Source organism: Rutidosis leptorrhynchoides, chromosome 5 (genome assembly GCF_046630445.1).
Source record: "Rutidosis leptorrhynchoides isolate AG116_Rl617_1_P2 chromosome 5, CSIRO_AGI_Rlap_v1, whole genome shotgun sequence".
NCBI lineage: Eukaryota > Viridiplantae > Streptophyta > Magnoliopsida > Asterales > Asteraceae > Rutidosis > Rutidosis leptorrhynchoides.
In genome coordinates, this window is record NC_092337.1 from 30,548,971 (window position 1) to 30,565,272 (window position 16,302).

Below are 16,302 nucleotides of genomic sequence, written 5' to 3' on the forward strand. Positions count from 1 at the left end.
TCACGTGAAGTGCACACTATTTTTTCATTTTAAGTATGTATTACCTTATCCGTTCATTTGTAACACTAATACCTTTTCTACTTCAATCTTGAAGAACCCGAAATCGATTACCAAAATCAAAAATCATTATTTTAGGGTTGTGAGATGTTATAATAGTTTACTTACGTGAATATGATAACAATTTAAGAAATAATTTTAATGCCTTATACGCTATTACGAGGTTTGTGGGATTGCCCGAATCAAGATACAATATACAACATACGTAAAATGACAAAACAGTCCTCCGTGTGCATCTCAAGTAATGCAGACTAACGATGGGAAACTAACGTATGTTACCTTCAAGAGATATGGGATTTTCCGGGGGCCAATTTTTTTTATATATACAAACACAATCGGAAATTTGAGAAATAGGGGAACTAGAAAAACGCAATTAAATCAGCAAAGACAAAACACAATAGGCTCAAAACAACAATCAAATGCACCAGAAAAAAAATCAGAGTTCACTAACATTTTAGCAAGACTCGTAGAGTCTTTTATTACTAGCTTATATTATATATTATTTGTTAGGGTCTAACAACTTGTTTTTTTTAAATAGCTTGTTTTTTCGTTAGGACCTAATATATATATATATATATATATATATATATATATATATATATATATATATATATATATATATATATATATATATATTTTCTTTTTCTTTTTCTTTTTAACCTCGCTATAGATACTAAAATTTTAAGGAATGGCTCTGCATATATAATATTTAAAAATTTAACTTAAACATAAATAGAAGATATTTAAATAATTTCTTTTATGAAAAACATTCAAAAAAATATTCAACCTGAGATCTTTCACATATGATCTACCTACTAGGTATAGAGACTATAAGTCTTTTTATAGTTTAATTTTTTTGTTCAATTAGTAAAAAAAGATTTCTTAAGGAAATACAGTTTGTAAAAGGTAAAATACTACTATGTTCGAATAATCCGAAAATCAGATATGTATATTTTACGTGAGTTGGGCCATACATGGCAATATCGGGCCAGATCATAACCTAACGGCTAGAAACAAGGTTAAATTGGTAATTTCGCATAATAACATGTAAAATATATTATACATACACACACAACGGTCATCATTCAAAAAAACACTCTATTTTCTTTTCTTATAAAAATTCAAAAAAAAAAAACTCAAACGCTCTCTCATTCACACACACACACACACTGAAATCAAGTTCATTGATTCGGTCTCCAAATACAGAAATTATGAAATCCAATAATTCTGGAAGTCTTTCAATTTCATCAATTCGAAAATTACTTCCAAGATCTGGATCGGTGATGTATAAAATGACTTCCAACCCTAAGCTATCTCGATTCAACTCTGAAAATGTTCCTCCGGTTGATTCTAACATTCCGGCTGATGATTTGACCGATGTCTCGGTTTCTCGGAAGGAAATAATCGAATTTGAAACCAAGCAACATGAAGAAGAACAGTTGTGTGTAGATCCACATGTTAAGGTATGAGTTAAGCAATTTGTATACGTTTTCTGTTTGAATAAGTTAGGGTTTTTATGAGTTTTGATTGTAGTGATGTTCTGATTGCTGGGTATCTTCTTAGGTTATTGCGAGGATTAGACCTCCTAATTCTCATGAAAAGGGGGGTTTTACGGTTAGAAAGGTCTCTGACGATTCGGTAATGGTTGGAGATCGAAAGTTTACTTTGGATGCTGTTCTTGATTCCAAATCTAGTCAGGTCTGTACAATTACTGAATTTTATATCCGTTTGTAAATTAAGTTTGATTATATATTGGTGATTGATTTTTGTAATCTGTATGCATATACAACTGTTTTACATAAGTGTACGAATTAGTGAATTTTGTAAATAACTTTTGGGATTAATGCCATTAATTGATGCTTGAGCCGTATTCCTTTCGCAATACCGAACTCATAAAAACAGACTTAAACAGACTTTTAGTGGGTTTGTTTATTAACTGCTAAAGTGGTTACAACTGAAGTATTCATTGAATTTATAAGCTTTTTGGTGTTATGATAGGATGATGCTTTTCAATTAGTTGGTGTATCCCTGGTTAATAGTGCGATGGCAGGTTACAACACATCGATCTTGGCATACGGACAGGTAATTCTTTTTTAACTGTTCTTATTGTGGACTATATGAGGGATATATCTTCAATGGTTATTGATGTTGTGCAGACTGGAAGTGGAAAAACTTACACATTGTGGGGTCCACCAAGTGCAATGGTTGAAGATCAATCCGTAACTGGAAATCAAGGAATCGTTCCACGCATCTTCCAAATGCTATTTGCTGAAATACAGAAAGTAAACAATCATTTTATAGTTTGTAATTTAGACATAAAAGGGGTATTGGCTATTAATATCAGACTGATAGTGTGAATTTCTTTTCAGGAACAAGACCAGGCCGAAGGTAAACAGATAAATTATCAGTGCCGATGTTCTTTCCTCGAGGTTGGTGCTTTGTGACAGCTTTCTTCTGTTTTGTTCTTAATTTTGTATAAAGATGATGACTCTAATGTCTTTGTAAATTATTTGCAGATATACAATGAACAAATTTGCGATTTGCTCGATCCAACCCAAAGAAACCTAGAAGTAATTTTACTATTTTGTTACTCGCATTTTGAGTGATTATAGTCAATTTCTGTATTCATGTGGTAATAACAATACATATATTTTAAATTAAAACAGATTAAAGATGATGCTAAACACGGGTTTTATGTTGAGAATCTGTCTGAAGAGTACGTGATGGGCTATGAGGATGTTACTCAAATTCTGATCAAGGTAAGCAGAAAGATGGTACTTTGATTCTTGCTGACTTATTGACTTTTTCCTAGTCCTCATTACAATTTGTGCCAATCGTCAATGCAGGGACTTTCCAATAGAAAGGTTGGAGCTACAAGCATAAACTCCAAAAGTTCAAGATCCCATATCGTGTTTACATGCGTCATCGAGTCTTGGTGCAAGGTATGAACTTTCCCAACTTCATTACCATTTCCTTCTGTTTTTTGAAATACAAAGTGATTTCGGATAGTTTTTTATTCAAAAAACATTGATCATGTTACATATTCGCGTTCAATGTCTAAATAATGTAATCTAACTGTCTTACCATCAGGGCAATGGTTCAAAAAATTTCGGTAGCTCAAAAACGAGTAGGATAACTCTGGTGGATCTTGCTGGTCACGAAAAGAACAAAACCAGTGATGCTGGTAGAGAGAATGTCAAAGAAGGAGAATTTGTTCGAAAGTCCATATCACAACTTGGGTACATATCTCGTCATGTTACTTAACATGAAATTGCAGTTTTTATCTTTTATCTGTTACTTGTATTACATATTATTTCAGTTGGTTTATATGTCTGATGTTTACTTTGTGCAGTAACTTGGTTAATATCCTTGCTGGGACAAAACCGTCTGAACAATCAAACGACATTCCGTATAACAATTCTTGTTTAACTCATTTGCTGCGAGAATCATTAGGAGGCAACTCAAAGCTTACTGTTATATGTACCGTTTCTCCAGATGATAAGTATGTTCTTAAATTAGATCATCGATATGAAACTTATACGTTGTCAAAGTTTTTTGTTGCTCAATTTATTTATAAACTTGCATAGTTGCATGAGTTGATTGTAATTTGAATCCTTCGTCTGCAATTATAGATGTTCAGGAGAAACAATTAGCACGCTCAGATTTGGACATCGGGCAAAACTTGTACACAATAATCCGGTAGTAAATGAAATAACAGAAGATGATGTTAATGATTTGAGTGATCAAATTCGTGAACTGAAGGTATTATTTCTATCAAGTTAAAGATAACTTTTCTTTTTTGAAAGGCAAAGAAGTTAAAGATAGGTACTTTCTTATTACTTTGCTAATGATTAACATGGGTCGAATTATCTGATTTCAGGAAGAGCTAATAAGAGCGAAGACTGATGCTAGTTACTCCATTGGGTCTAGCGCAGTATTTAAAAACGGAAGTGTACGCCAAAGTTTGAATCAATTGAGAGTAAGTCTTAATCGATCATTGATACTACCACAAATCGATAGTGATGTGAAAGAGGAAGTGCATGTTGATGAACATGACGTTAGAGACTTGCGTTTACAGCTCGATATGTTACATAGTTCATGCGATGAAGAATTTCAAGAAACGTCTGAAAGCAGAGGCACTCGTTTTTACTCACTGGGCGGTTGCGAGGGTGACGTGGCGAGTGAACAGTATGCAAGTTGTCAAGAAGAAACTGATAATGAAGAAATCGATATAGAAGAACCTGAACTCGACCTTAAAATGCAGAATACAAATGCAACCAGAAGCATTTCGATTAATCCTGGTAGGCCTTCTGATGCATTTAACGGGCCCACATTATCAGAATCCCCGAAAATTTGTAATGCGGTTAAAAAAAGTGTCATTTTCGCACCGAGCAATATGTCTTCTGTTCAAGACAATGTACCCCGGGAATCAGTTAAGATAAGTGATCAGATTAGATCCTCATTGAGATCAAGCATGGTATTTGGGGGTCCCACTGATACACTGGCTGCTAGTCTTCACAGAGGTTTAGAGATTATCGAAAGCCATCAGCGAAACTCGGTGTTAAATAAATCGTTGGTTGCGTTATCGTTTGATCATTTGACTAACACAAATAATGCATCGGTTCAAACTGATGGGTCACCGAATAGCAACTATATCTGTTCAAGTTGCCAGCAAAGATCATCGAATGATGTACAAGAGAGCTTTAAGGCGTGGATTGTTGGAAAGAATAATCCAGGAAACTTGAATGAATCAAACAATGAAGTAAGCATCGATTTTATTTTTATTATTATTATAAGTTTTTTTTAATGATTAATGACTTTTTATGAAGTTTTTAATTTAAATGTTTGCCCCTCTCAGGTTGCTGCAGAAACCATGAAAAAGATGAAAGATCTTGAAAATCGTTGCATGGAACAAGCAGCAGAGATTGAGAGATTGAATAATTTGGTTAGTTTTTCCTTAATAAATATACACTTGTAAGCATAATTATCCATTTTGACCCATTTGGGTCGGTTTGGGTAATGTGTTTACTTAAGCTATATCAGAAAAAATGGGTCAAAAGTCCTGAAGTTGTATGAAGTTTGTATCTATATGATCTTCCTTTATATATTTAGCATATGTTTTAATCTATATGTTAACATTAAGAAATGGTAAGACCAAAAAAAAAAATCACTCGTTTTTTGACCCATTATCAGTCCCATCCATTAAGTGGTCAACCAGACCCAATATGGTAAGACAAAAAATAAAAAATCACTGATTTTGACCCATTATCAGTCCCATCCATTTCTGTATTCCAGCTAAATAACCATTAACTTGAATCCATAACTCTGTATTTCAGGTATTGCAATATAAACAAGGAAAAGAAGGTGAAACATCACCCCTTGATGAGCTCAGAAACGGGAACACGTTACGTAAAAGTGAGACAAAGGTTAGTCTACTTACTGCTCATCAAATTATATCAAACACCACATGTTCAAATTATACTATTTTTTTTCTTAACTTCCGTTTATGATATTCTTTCAGCTTCTGAGATGGAACGATGAACCAGAGATCATAAAAGAAAAATACCAAACCATACCCTTTGATACTGATGAAAAGGAATCACTTCTTCAAGAAATCAAGACTTTGAGAAGCAAACTTCAAACGCCTGCAAACAAATCGATTGATCGATTAAGATCATCGTCTTCTCTTCTATCACAATCGCTCCACCTGAGAAAAAGCGGCGCGTATTTAAAATTAAACGAAACTGGTGAAGAACTTCAAAAGGAACGAGAAAGATGGATGGAAATGGAGAGTGAATGGATCTGTTTGACCGATGAATTACGAGTTGACCTTGAAGCGAACAGGCGAAGAGCTGAAAAACTCGAAATGGAGTTGAGATTAGAAAAGAAATGTACTGAAGAATTAGATGATGCGTTAATGAGGTCCATTAATGGACATGGTAAAATGGTGGAGCATTATGCAGATTTGCAAGAGAAATATAACGAGTTGGCTGATAAGCATCGTTTGATTATGGAAGGTATTATAGAGGTGAAACGAGCGGCGGCTAAAGCAGGAGCGAAAGGGCACGGAAAGCGATTTTCGAAGTCAGTTGCGGCCGAACTTTCGGTGTTGCGAGTTGAAAGGGAGAAGGAAATAGAGATGTTGAAAAAGGAGAATAAAAGTTTGAAAAGTCAACTTAGAGATACTGCTGAAGCTGTTCATGCTGCTGGTGAACTTCTTGTTAGGTTGAGAGAAGCAGAGGAAGCAGCATCTGTTGCACAGGTACATGCATATATACATATACATATACATTTACATATTTACCAAAAAAAATTGTGATTGTGTGCAGGAAAACTATATAAAGATGCAGGAAGATGAGGCTAAGTTAAAGAAGCAATTGGATAAGCAAAAAAGAAAGCATAAGATGGAGATGATCACAATGAAACAATATCTTGCTGAGAGCCGGTTGCCTGAATCTGCATTAAGGCCTTTGTACAGGGAAGATTCAGATATCAAAGTAAATGATAACGATGATGATGATCAAGCATGGAGGGCTGAATTTGGAGCAATATATCAAGACCATTATTGAGTTTTTATTATAAGATTCTTGTTCTTGCAATACTTACTATTCATCATGATTTGTTCTTGTTCAACCACCTATAGTGGTTTATTGATGACATGAGCTTTTGTTTGTTTAATCAACTGCTTGTTAATGTAATTTTTCATCCTATTATAAGATTCATGTTTTGCTTTAGATTTACTTATGTGGTTTGACTTGCACAAGTAAATGTTTGTGAAGCATAAAAATAGTGAATACCCTAACATGAAGGTAGCATGGTTTGAAAATCATACTTTCATATGTATCATTTCCTAGTATTGATTGTTTAACATGTAAAATGGGGTTAATCTACATTAGGAAGTATCTAACCAAAGTGGGTATCTAACCAAATAAAAATTATTATGATATATTAAGCCTAATGATTATACCGAAGACGTTAGACATGACTGGAACGCACTGGCGTTCCATGACTGAACTGCATAATCGGCGTTCTACCAATCTTTGTCAACAGCTAGTAACTAGTTATATCAAATACACACTTCTCAAAAAAAGTAGAGGTTATAAAACCATAGTTAACGGTAGCGTCATTCGCTCTGTCATTTTTTAATATAAAAAGACACCATAAGGAAAAGCATGTCTTTGGCGTCTTTTTGAGAGATGAGGGTGACTTAATCGATAAACACATATTATATTTATAATTTTTAAACTAATTTTTAAAGTGACAATGGACTGCTTATGATTATTTGGGTAAAAGTTACAATTAAGATTTGAGCTTTATTTGGGCTTTGGGAGAGGCTAAGCACCCCTCCGTTCCCATTGTCTCCGCCTCTGAGTGTTGAGGTATCGTTGATGTAACATGTCATGGATATGAGTGATATAATAACAAAATTTGATAAAATATCCTTTATTATATTATCTTACATTACAAGTTTAAGTCCTTTTAAGCAAATTCATAGCAGTACTTAAATATCTTCGGAACCATAAAATTTAAAATACATAGTTATGTGTCACGGACTTATCTCAATAAGCTCACGTGCGGCACTTAGTCTCTACTAAGTCAGCCTTACTCGGACCTTATAATGATTCAAGTAACCAAAAGAGAAAATATTATAGAACAAGTGGAATTGAAGAAAATACTTATATTGCTTGAGAATGCTTTACAAGAGAGAATGTTTGAGATTTGAGGTGTGGTGTGCCAAATGAGACCACCCCTATTTATACTACTCCTAACACAAAATGGATGGCTAAGATTAATCTAAATCAATGGTTAGGATCTAAGTACTAGAAACTTCAAGTATATACATGGAGATAGATATTTCCATGAACATTCCATACCATTCCATGGAAGAACTCATGGGAAAGTTCTAGGGAGCTTCCATGATGTTCTTGGGCCTTCCATGAGGTTCTTGGGTTAAAACTCTTAATTGGGTCATAATCTTAGTGGGTTGGGCCACAAACTTGTTGGGTTGTGACATTCTCCCCCACCTAAGCTAGCGACGTCCTCGTCGTGTGATCCTCGTGATATTTCTTGATTTTGTCTGTGAACTGCCACAATAAGTCTTCGGCTTCCCAGCTTGCTTCACTATCGGGCAAGTTACGCCACTTAACTAGGTATTCTCTATAGCTCGGTACACCTCGCCTCCGTACCGTTCGATGCAACAAGATATCTTCCACTTCACGATCGAACGAAGTCGCAACTGCCATTGGTGCTCGTTTGGAAACTCCTCGCTCTGGGTCTTCCTCGTCCCCATGATAAGGTTTTAGAAAACTTACGTGGAAGACTGGATGAATCTTTAACTTGGGCGGTAGTTGAACTCGATAAGATACGTTCCCAACACGTCCAATTACCGGGAATGGGCCTTCATATTTCCGGATCAATCCTTTGTGCACCTTCCTAAATGTTTTGAATTGTTGAGGTAAAAGCTTCACCATCACCTGGTCCCCAACTTTGAACTCAACATGTCGTCTTTTCTCATCCGCCCATCTCTTCATTTTCTTGGCCGCCTTATCTAGTGATGCTCGCGCCAAGTCGGCTTGTTCGTGCCACTCCTTCATCGTTCTATAAGCGGCTGGGCTGCTTCCATCATATGAAGCGGCCAAAGCATTCGGGGTCAATGGTTGGCGTCCTGTCACCAACTCAAAAGGACTCTTCCCCGTGGACTCACTCCTTTGCATGTTATAAGAGAACTGAGCAATATCAAGAAGCTTAGCCCAATCATGTTGATTTGCACTTACATAGTGTCGAAGATAGAGCTCCAATAGTGCATTCACCCTTTCCGTCTGTCCGTCTGTTTGGGGATGAAAACTCGTGGAGAAATTCAAGTCCGTCCCCATGATCTTGAACAACTCCGTCCAAAAACGCCCTGTGAACCTCGGATCTCGATCACTTACTATCACATGCGGTATCCCCCAATACTTCACCACATTCTTGAAAAATAGTTTTGCGGTTTCATCCGCGGTAACTTCGGATGATGCGGCTATGAAGGTACCATACTTAGAAAACCGGTCTACCACGACTATAATACTCCCACATCCTTCCGACTTAGGTAAGCAAGTAATGAAGTCCATGGAAACACTCTCCCATGGTCCTTTCGGTGTAGGTAGCGGCTGTAATAGTCCTCCTGGTTGGCGTTGCTCTATCTTATCTTGTTGGCACATTAGGCATGTTCGCACGTACGTCTCTACGTCGTCTTCCATCCTTGGCCAATAATAAGTGCCTTCTACTAATGCCAGTGTCCTCTTGATACCTGGATGACCAGCCCACTTTGAATCATGACACTCCTTCAAGATTGTCCGTCTAAGATCACCCCACTTAGGCACATATAACCGGTCTCCTTTGGTGAATAATAGATCACCCTTGAGCCAAAACCTTCGCGTTTTCCCATCTCGAGCCAATCCAACAAGGTTTTTGGCTATAGGATCATGCTCTAATCCCTCCTTTATACGATCTTGAAGGAAGAATTGTGGTTTTGTGATCGCTGCAAACTCCGCCTTACGACTTAGGGCATCAGCTACCACATTGGCCTTCCCAGGCTTATACTCCAACACATAGTCAAATTCGGCTAGGAAGTCTTGCCAACTAGCTTGTTTGGGACTCAACTTCTTTTGGGTTTGAAAATAACTCGTTGCCACATTATCCGTCTTGATCACGAACCTTGATCCCAAAAGATAATGCCTCCATGTCCTCAAACAATGAACCACCGCCGTCATCTCCTTCTCCTGCACAGTGTACTTCCTTTCCGCCTCGTTAAGTTTCCGGCTTTCGAATGCGATCGGGTGACCCTCTTGCATTAGAACTCCTCCAATAGCAAAGTCCGATGCGTCTGTGTGTAACTCGAACGGAATGGTCACATCCGGAAGTCTCAACACCGGTTCTTCCATGACCGCTCCTTTCAACTCTTCAAATGCTGCTTGACATGTCTCATCCCACAACCAAGCTTTGTTCTTCTTTAATAATTCTGTCAATGGAGCCGCTTTCGCCGAGTATCCCTTGATAAAACGACGATAGTAGTTTACTAAACCAAGGAAAGATCGTAAATCAGTAACCTTGGTTGGTGCCTCCCACTCTTGGATTGCCTTGATCTTAGCCCCGTCCATCAGCAACTTCCCATCTTTTATTCGATGTCCAAGAAATTCCACCTCTTTTAATCCAAATGAGCATTTCTCTAGTTTCACATACAACTCATTATCCCTTAGTACTTGGAAAACTTGTTTCAAGTGCCTCACATGATCTTCCATGGTGTCGCTATATACGACTATGTCATCTAAGTACACCACGACAAACTTGTCGAGGAACGGGTGGAATAATTTGTTCATCAAAGTACAAAATGTGGCAGGGGCATTGGTTAAACCAAAGGGCATGACTAGGAATTCATAAGCACCATACCTCGTCACGCATGTGGTCTTAGCCTCATCTCCTTCGGCAATTCGGACTTGATAATATCCCGATCTCAAGTCTAACTTGGAGAAGTATCTCGCCTTCCCAAGTTGATCGAACAAATCAGCAATAAGTGGGATTGGGTATTTGTTCTTGATAGTTACCTTGTTAAGTGCCCGGTAATCTATACATATCCGCAAGGACCCATCCTTCTTTCTTTGAAATAGTACCGGAGCACCATACGGGGATTTTGACGGTCGGATGTATCCCGCATCCAGCAACTCCTTGAGTTGTCTTCGCAACTCCTCCAACTCGGGTGGTGGCATTCGGTATGGGGCTTTGGAAGGTGGTTTTGATCCCGGCTCCAACTCGATCGCATGGTCAACCTCCCTTCTAGGTGGTAACTTCTTTGGTAACTCCTTGGGCATGACATCCTTGAACTCATCAAGGACCTTCTCAATTTCCTTGGGTACCTCTAGTTCTCCCTTATCTTCAACCGTCTCTTGCTTTGCTACCGCTAAATAGCATGTCTCATTCTTGTTGTACCCCTTCTTGAATTGCATGGCCGAAAGTGACTTGGATGCACTCTTGCTTCCACGTTCGGTTGACACCATACAAGTCTTCTCACCATCCAAGATACACAGTGAATTAGCAAACGGCATAGGGAAACCGCGTACCTTATCTAGGAACTCCATCCCAAGTACCAACTTGAAGTCTTCCATAGGCACGACTGAGAGATCAATCATTCCTTCCCATTCTCCAATCTTCACATATACGTCTTTAGCCACCCCACTAATCGGTCTGGCACTCGTGTTCACCGTCTTCATCATGCCACTCTCTTTTGTTTCCTTAAGTCCTAGCCTTTTGGCTTCATCGGTGGAGATAAAGTTATGAGTTGCTCCCGTATCCACCAAAGCTCGTACCCGATCTCCACAAATGTTAATATCTACGAATTGGAGTCCTTTAGCCACTACCTTGGGTATCTCCGTCTTGGCCTTGATTGCGTTGAGGATATGCATTGATCCTATGCACCGCTCCTCATCCTGACAACCCGCCTTTTGAGCTTCCATAGCATGAAGGCTAGCTTTCTTCGGACAATCTCGGGCTCTATGCGGTCCATCACATATGAAACATCCATCATTCTTGTAAGAAGTTTTTATGCTCTTGTTATTCCCGGTTGGTGGCTTACGTGTATTATCATTCCTTGATTGGGCGGGCTTATCTCCCCCACCTTTCTCATGGCTCACCTTCTTATCTTTTGACTTGAACGAATCCTTCCTATTAGCATGGTCGACTAGTGCCTCCGCTTGAGCAATTGCGGTGGCAAGGTCTTGGACTCCTCGTCTCTCCAACTCCGTTTTAGCCCAAGGTTGCAAACCATCGAGAAAATAGAAGAGAAGAATATCATCGGGAATATCTGGGACCTCCAGGCTAAGGTTCGTGAATTCTTTAATATACTCCCGAATCGTCCCGGAATGATGTAATTTACGTAGACGACTCATCGCATCCTTTTGAGCATTCTTGGGGTAGAATTGATTCTTAAGTTCAGTAAGGAAATCATCCCAAGTATCAATAGTAACCGTACCTTTCTCGATATCTCCATATCGACGACGCCACCATAACGCTGCGGTATCCTTCAGGTAACGGGTTGCCGTCTTGATCTTCATTGCATCATCCACTATGTTGACTCCCTCCAAGTATTGTTCCATCTCCCATATAAAATCATCAACCGCTCGGGCTTCCCGCTTCCCCACGAACGGTGACGGCTTGGGAACGTCCACCTTCGGATCATTGCATCCAGTGTTGCTACCCCCACTAGCCATGAATCTCAAACAAGAGTTCATGTTGGTTTGTAAATCCACGAGGCGTTGGTGAATAGTGGAGACCTCCCCCTCCATTTCGCCTCGCAACTTCGTAATCTCACCCATGAGCATACCCCTTAAGTCATGGATCTCACGTCGCATGTCAACGTCTAGCACGTTGATTGCACTCTTGCAATCATCTTTCAATTCGTCAAAGTCCCCGTCCAAACCATCCAAACGTTGGTGGACGTCTTCGACCTTTGCTTTCACGTCGTCCATGGATGTCTCTACATCCATGATCCTCTTGTCCAAGTTTGCGACAAAGTCTTTGGACATACCTCGGTTCTTCTTGGCTCCTTGTCGAGTCTCTACCCGACCACGAGTCTCATCACCCATCACACCACTTGTTGCGCTCACATTCTTCTCGGTCTCGGTTGCCATCTCCTTGAATCGACCTTGCTCTGATACCAAATGTCACGGACTTATCTCAATAAGCTCACGTGCGGCACTTAGTCTCTACTAAGTCAGCCTTACTCGGACCTTATAATGATTCAAGTAACCAAAAGAGAAAATATTATAGAACAAGTGGAATTGAAGAAAATACTTATATTGCTTGAGAATGCTTTACATGAGAGAATGTTTGAGATTTGAGGTGTGGTGTGCCAAATGAGACCACCCCTATTTATACTACTCCTAACACAAAATGGATGGCTAAGATTAATCTAAATCAATGGTTAGGATCTAAGTACTAGAAACTTCAAGTATATACATGGAGATAGATATTTCCATGAACATTCCATACCATTCCATGGAAGAACTCATGGGAAAGTTCTAGGGAGCTTCCATGATGTTCTTGGGCCTTCCATGAAGTTCTTGGGTTAAAACTCTTAATTGGGTCATAATCTTAGTGGGTTGGGCCACAAACTTGTTGGGTTGTGACATATGGCTCAACATTATTCTCCAAAAAGAAAACAATACAGACAAAATATCTATAGCCGTACGACAACGTTTTGGCGATAGAATTCATTAAACTAGTAACCTAGTTAGTGCTCAACATCTACAAAGGGTACAAGTCTATAAAAACCCAACAACCTTTTGTAGGTTTAATTTCTGGATAAACCAAAAAATTAAAAAATGGCATCGACAACTCCGGCGGCCGATCCCTCTTCTTCCGGTTCGGATAAAGAAACCGTCAGCACCAACGTTACGGTTACAAACCCTAATTCTGAACCTACGGTTACTTCTGATGCCTTAACAGTTTCCAGTCAGGCAAGCCCGCCGTTAGTTTGTCTTTTCCGGTTCGCCGGAGACTCCGCTGCCGGCGCATTCATGGGCTCCGTTTTCGGTTATGGTAATCTCTCGATTCCATCAAAACTGAACCTTTATTGATAATACATGTAAATTTGAATGATTCTTCTTTATATTATATATTGAGAAGTGTTCTGATTTCATTCACTTTTTTAAGAACATTATTAACTCAATAACAGCATATAACCTAACTTTATAATTTTTAGTCATATAAATCTACGAATGCACAAGATTTATTTTTTTATGTATCTCAATTATACATGGATGCAGAATGCACAAAGTAAAGGGTGTAAATTTGGTGACTTTAATGGCTCAAAATATGTTTAGGTACTTCAATGGTGATATTAGGGTGTAAATTTGTCGACTTTAATATGTCAACCAATTATACCCTAAATTTTTTAATATGAAATTGTAAATTTTGGTTTCTAAACGTTTATCCGGATTATCGCACATTTGTATACGTGTTTGTATTTTAAATGCTATTATGGTTGTTAGTTTGGTGGCTAATTAGCTAGTTACATCTTAGCTGAAAGGCTATTATGTTGTGTGAATGGTCAGTATGCTCACCTATATTAATGTGTTAAAAGCCTTTGGTGTTCAAGTTTTATACCGTAATACCAAGGCTATTAACTACATGTGTTCGATGTTAAGTAGCTATGGACTTGTTTATTAGATTAAAAAATTTGGGCTGTAGAAGTAGTAAACATAAATTTTTGGTGACTAATTAGCCAATCTCATCTTGGTTTAACAGCCAGTATGTTGTGTGAATGGTCAGTAAGCTCACCTACATTAATGTTACGCACCTAAGGTGTTTAGATTACATATCTAAAGGCGGCCAAGGTTATTAACTACATGCGTTTTCTTTCAAATATCAGAAACAGACCTTAAGTTTGATCTATTTGTTAGTAACTGGTATAATGATTTGGCAATGAGTAATGCAACGACTATCATTCTTCTTATAATGTCTAACTTGCTTTTTATGTGCTTGAATACGTTTTCTAACCTTGTTTTTTATTTTGGGTATTATAAGGGTCCGGACTGATTAAGAAGCAAGGATTTAAGGGATCATTTGGAGAGGCAACATCATCTGCTAAGGTATTATCATCTACACGTAACTAGACATTGAATTTTATTTTATTGTAATTTTTTTTTTCTTATTTGATTCTTTGTTTCTGTTCTCATTAGACATTTGCTGTTCTCTCTGGAGTTCACAGTTTAGTTGTATGTTTCTTGAAGAGGATACGAGGGAAAGATGATGGTACAGTGTTTATCTTATCTTATATATGTTAAAATAGTAGACAAAAATCAATCAATTAAATAAATAAATCACACTAATATACATTTCTTTCTCTAGTCATCAATGCAGGTGTAGCTGGATGTTGTACTGGTCTTGCTTTGAGTTTTCCAGGTACGTCCATTACCATCTTTTTGATAAGACCCCATTAAAGGTAGAAGGTTTTCCCTGTTCAGGCTACCCGGGAGGGCGAGTAATCCGACCCCATACTCTGATGTACGCAGCCCAACAGGATTACTCCCTGGCTGTTTTCAACCCATCCCTGGCCACCACTAAATCTTCGCTCAATACGGGATTCGAACTTGAGACCTCTTGCAAGGAACTCAGGGCCCCAACCACTGGGCTAGCTACTGATGGTTTGATAGGACCCCATTAATATTTATTAATATTAATATTATAATTTAAAATAAAGGAAATATCAGCTGATAATTGAAATTACAGTCAACGTTTTGACTTTTGAGACACTTAAATTACTTATATTTTACCAGGTGCACCCCAAGCTCTTCTGCAGAGCTGCGTCACGTTTGGTGCGTTTTCATTCATCCTCGAAGGTCTTAACAAGCGGCAGCCAGCAATGGCCCAATCGCTTTCTTTCCGTCCCAGAATAAGTCAACAAGAATTCGGGATACTTCCTCCTTTGAGTCTTCCTCTTCCTAGTGAACTTAAGGAGTCGTTTTCATCATTCTGCAAATCCCTTGACCAAAACAGGAAAAAGGTCGGCATTCGCCGGGGCCCACGTTAATCAACAAGTGAGGTTATAACTTTTCTATCCGCACCTTCAAGAAGTTTATGTACGGGTCGTTTGTAAATTTACATTGACATGCTTGCCAAGTTTTATTCTTAGATTATACTGTTGGAGTATCATGTAGTTGATTACAAAGCTGCCTTCTTTTGGTTCTTTTTGACCATCTAAATACCGAATATGAATTGTCATTTTGAGCTTCTTTTTGCCTGATGTCACTTGCTCTTTTGCATCTTTTAATTCAAAACGCACTCATGTTGGTGTAGTTATTGTTTGAAGTTTGTAAATGTTGATAATTACATGATAAACGAACTATTGAATATGGGGCAAAACTCAAAAGTGTGTACGTATACATCAAATGCGGATGGTTATTCAATTAAGCTGCCACAATCTCGGTTTACTCATATGTTCATGAAATAACAACCGTTTGTTTTTATGATAATATCTCAGTTTTAATCAATCTTCTAACCGACTATACCTCTTAACAGGGGCGGTCTGTCAATTTTATGTGTCATGTTCAATAGACGAAAGTGGACCTGATATATATGAAATTTTTTCATACATAATAAGTTCAATGATACTAATGAAGTCACAAAGTACTGTGTATATAATAAGTTCAATGATACTAATGAAGTCACAAAGTACTGTGTATGTAAAGTCGAGGTTGATTATCTTTCTTATTT

General features: G+C 38.1%; 2 protein-coding genes across 2 annotated transcripts; both read left to right on the top strand.

The window, feature by feature from the left end:
* The first annotated feature begins 1,202 nt into the window (after positions 1–1,202).
* Positions 1,203–6,626, top strand: LOC139847646 (kinesin-like protein KIN-12F). The gene is made up of 16 exons (XM_071837367.1): positions 1,203–1,520; positions 1,621–1,755; positions 2,056–2,139; positions 2,214–2,339; positions 2,427–2,486; positions 2,574–2,627; positions 2,724–2,816; positions 2,904–2,999; positions 3,148–3,296; positions 3,410–3,559; positions 3,690–3,819; positions 3,938–4,819; positions 4,916–5,002; positions 5,394–5,483; positions 5,579–6,319; positions 6,387–6,626. The coding sequence occupies exons 1-16, from the start codon at positions 1,269–1,271 to the stop codon at positions 6,624–6,626; spliced, it is 3,369 nt and encodes a 1,122-aa protein (XP_071693468.1). The 5' UTR covers positions 1,203–1,268.
* A 6,745-nt stretch (positions 6,627–13,371) lies between these two features.
* LOC139847739 (chloroplastic import inner membrane translocase subunit TIM22-2-like) lies at positions 13,372–15,897 on the top strand. Its single transcript, XM_071837461.1, has 5 exons — positions 13,372–13,626; positions 14,614–14,678; positions 14,769–14,841; positions 14,938–14,991; positions 15,366–15,897. The coding sequence occupies exons 1-5, from the start codon at positions 13,410–13,412 to the stop codon at positions 15,617–15,619; spliced, it is 663 nt and encodes a 220-aa protein (XP_071693562.1). The 5' UTR covers positions 13,372–13,409; the 3' UTR covers positions 15,620–15,897.
* Positions 15,898–16,302: the final 405 nt, after the last annotated feature.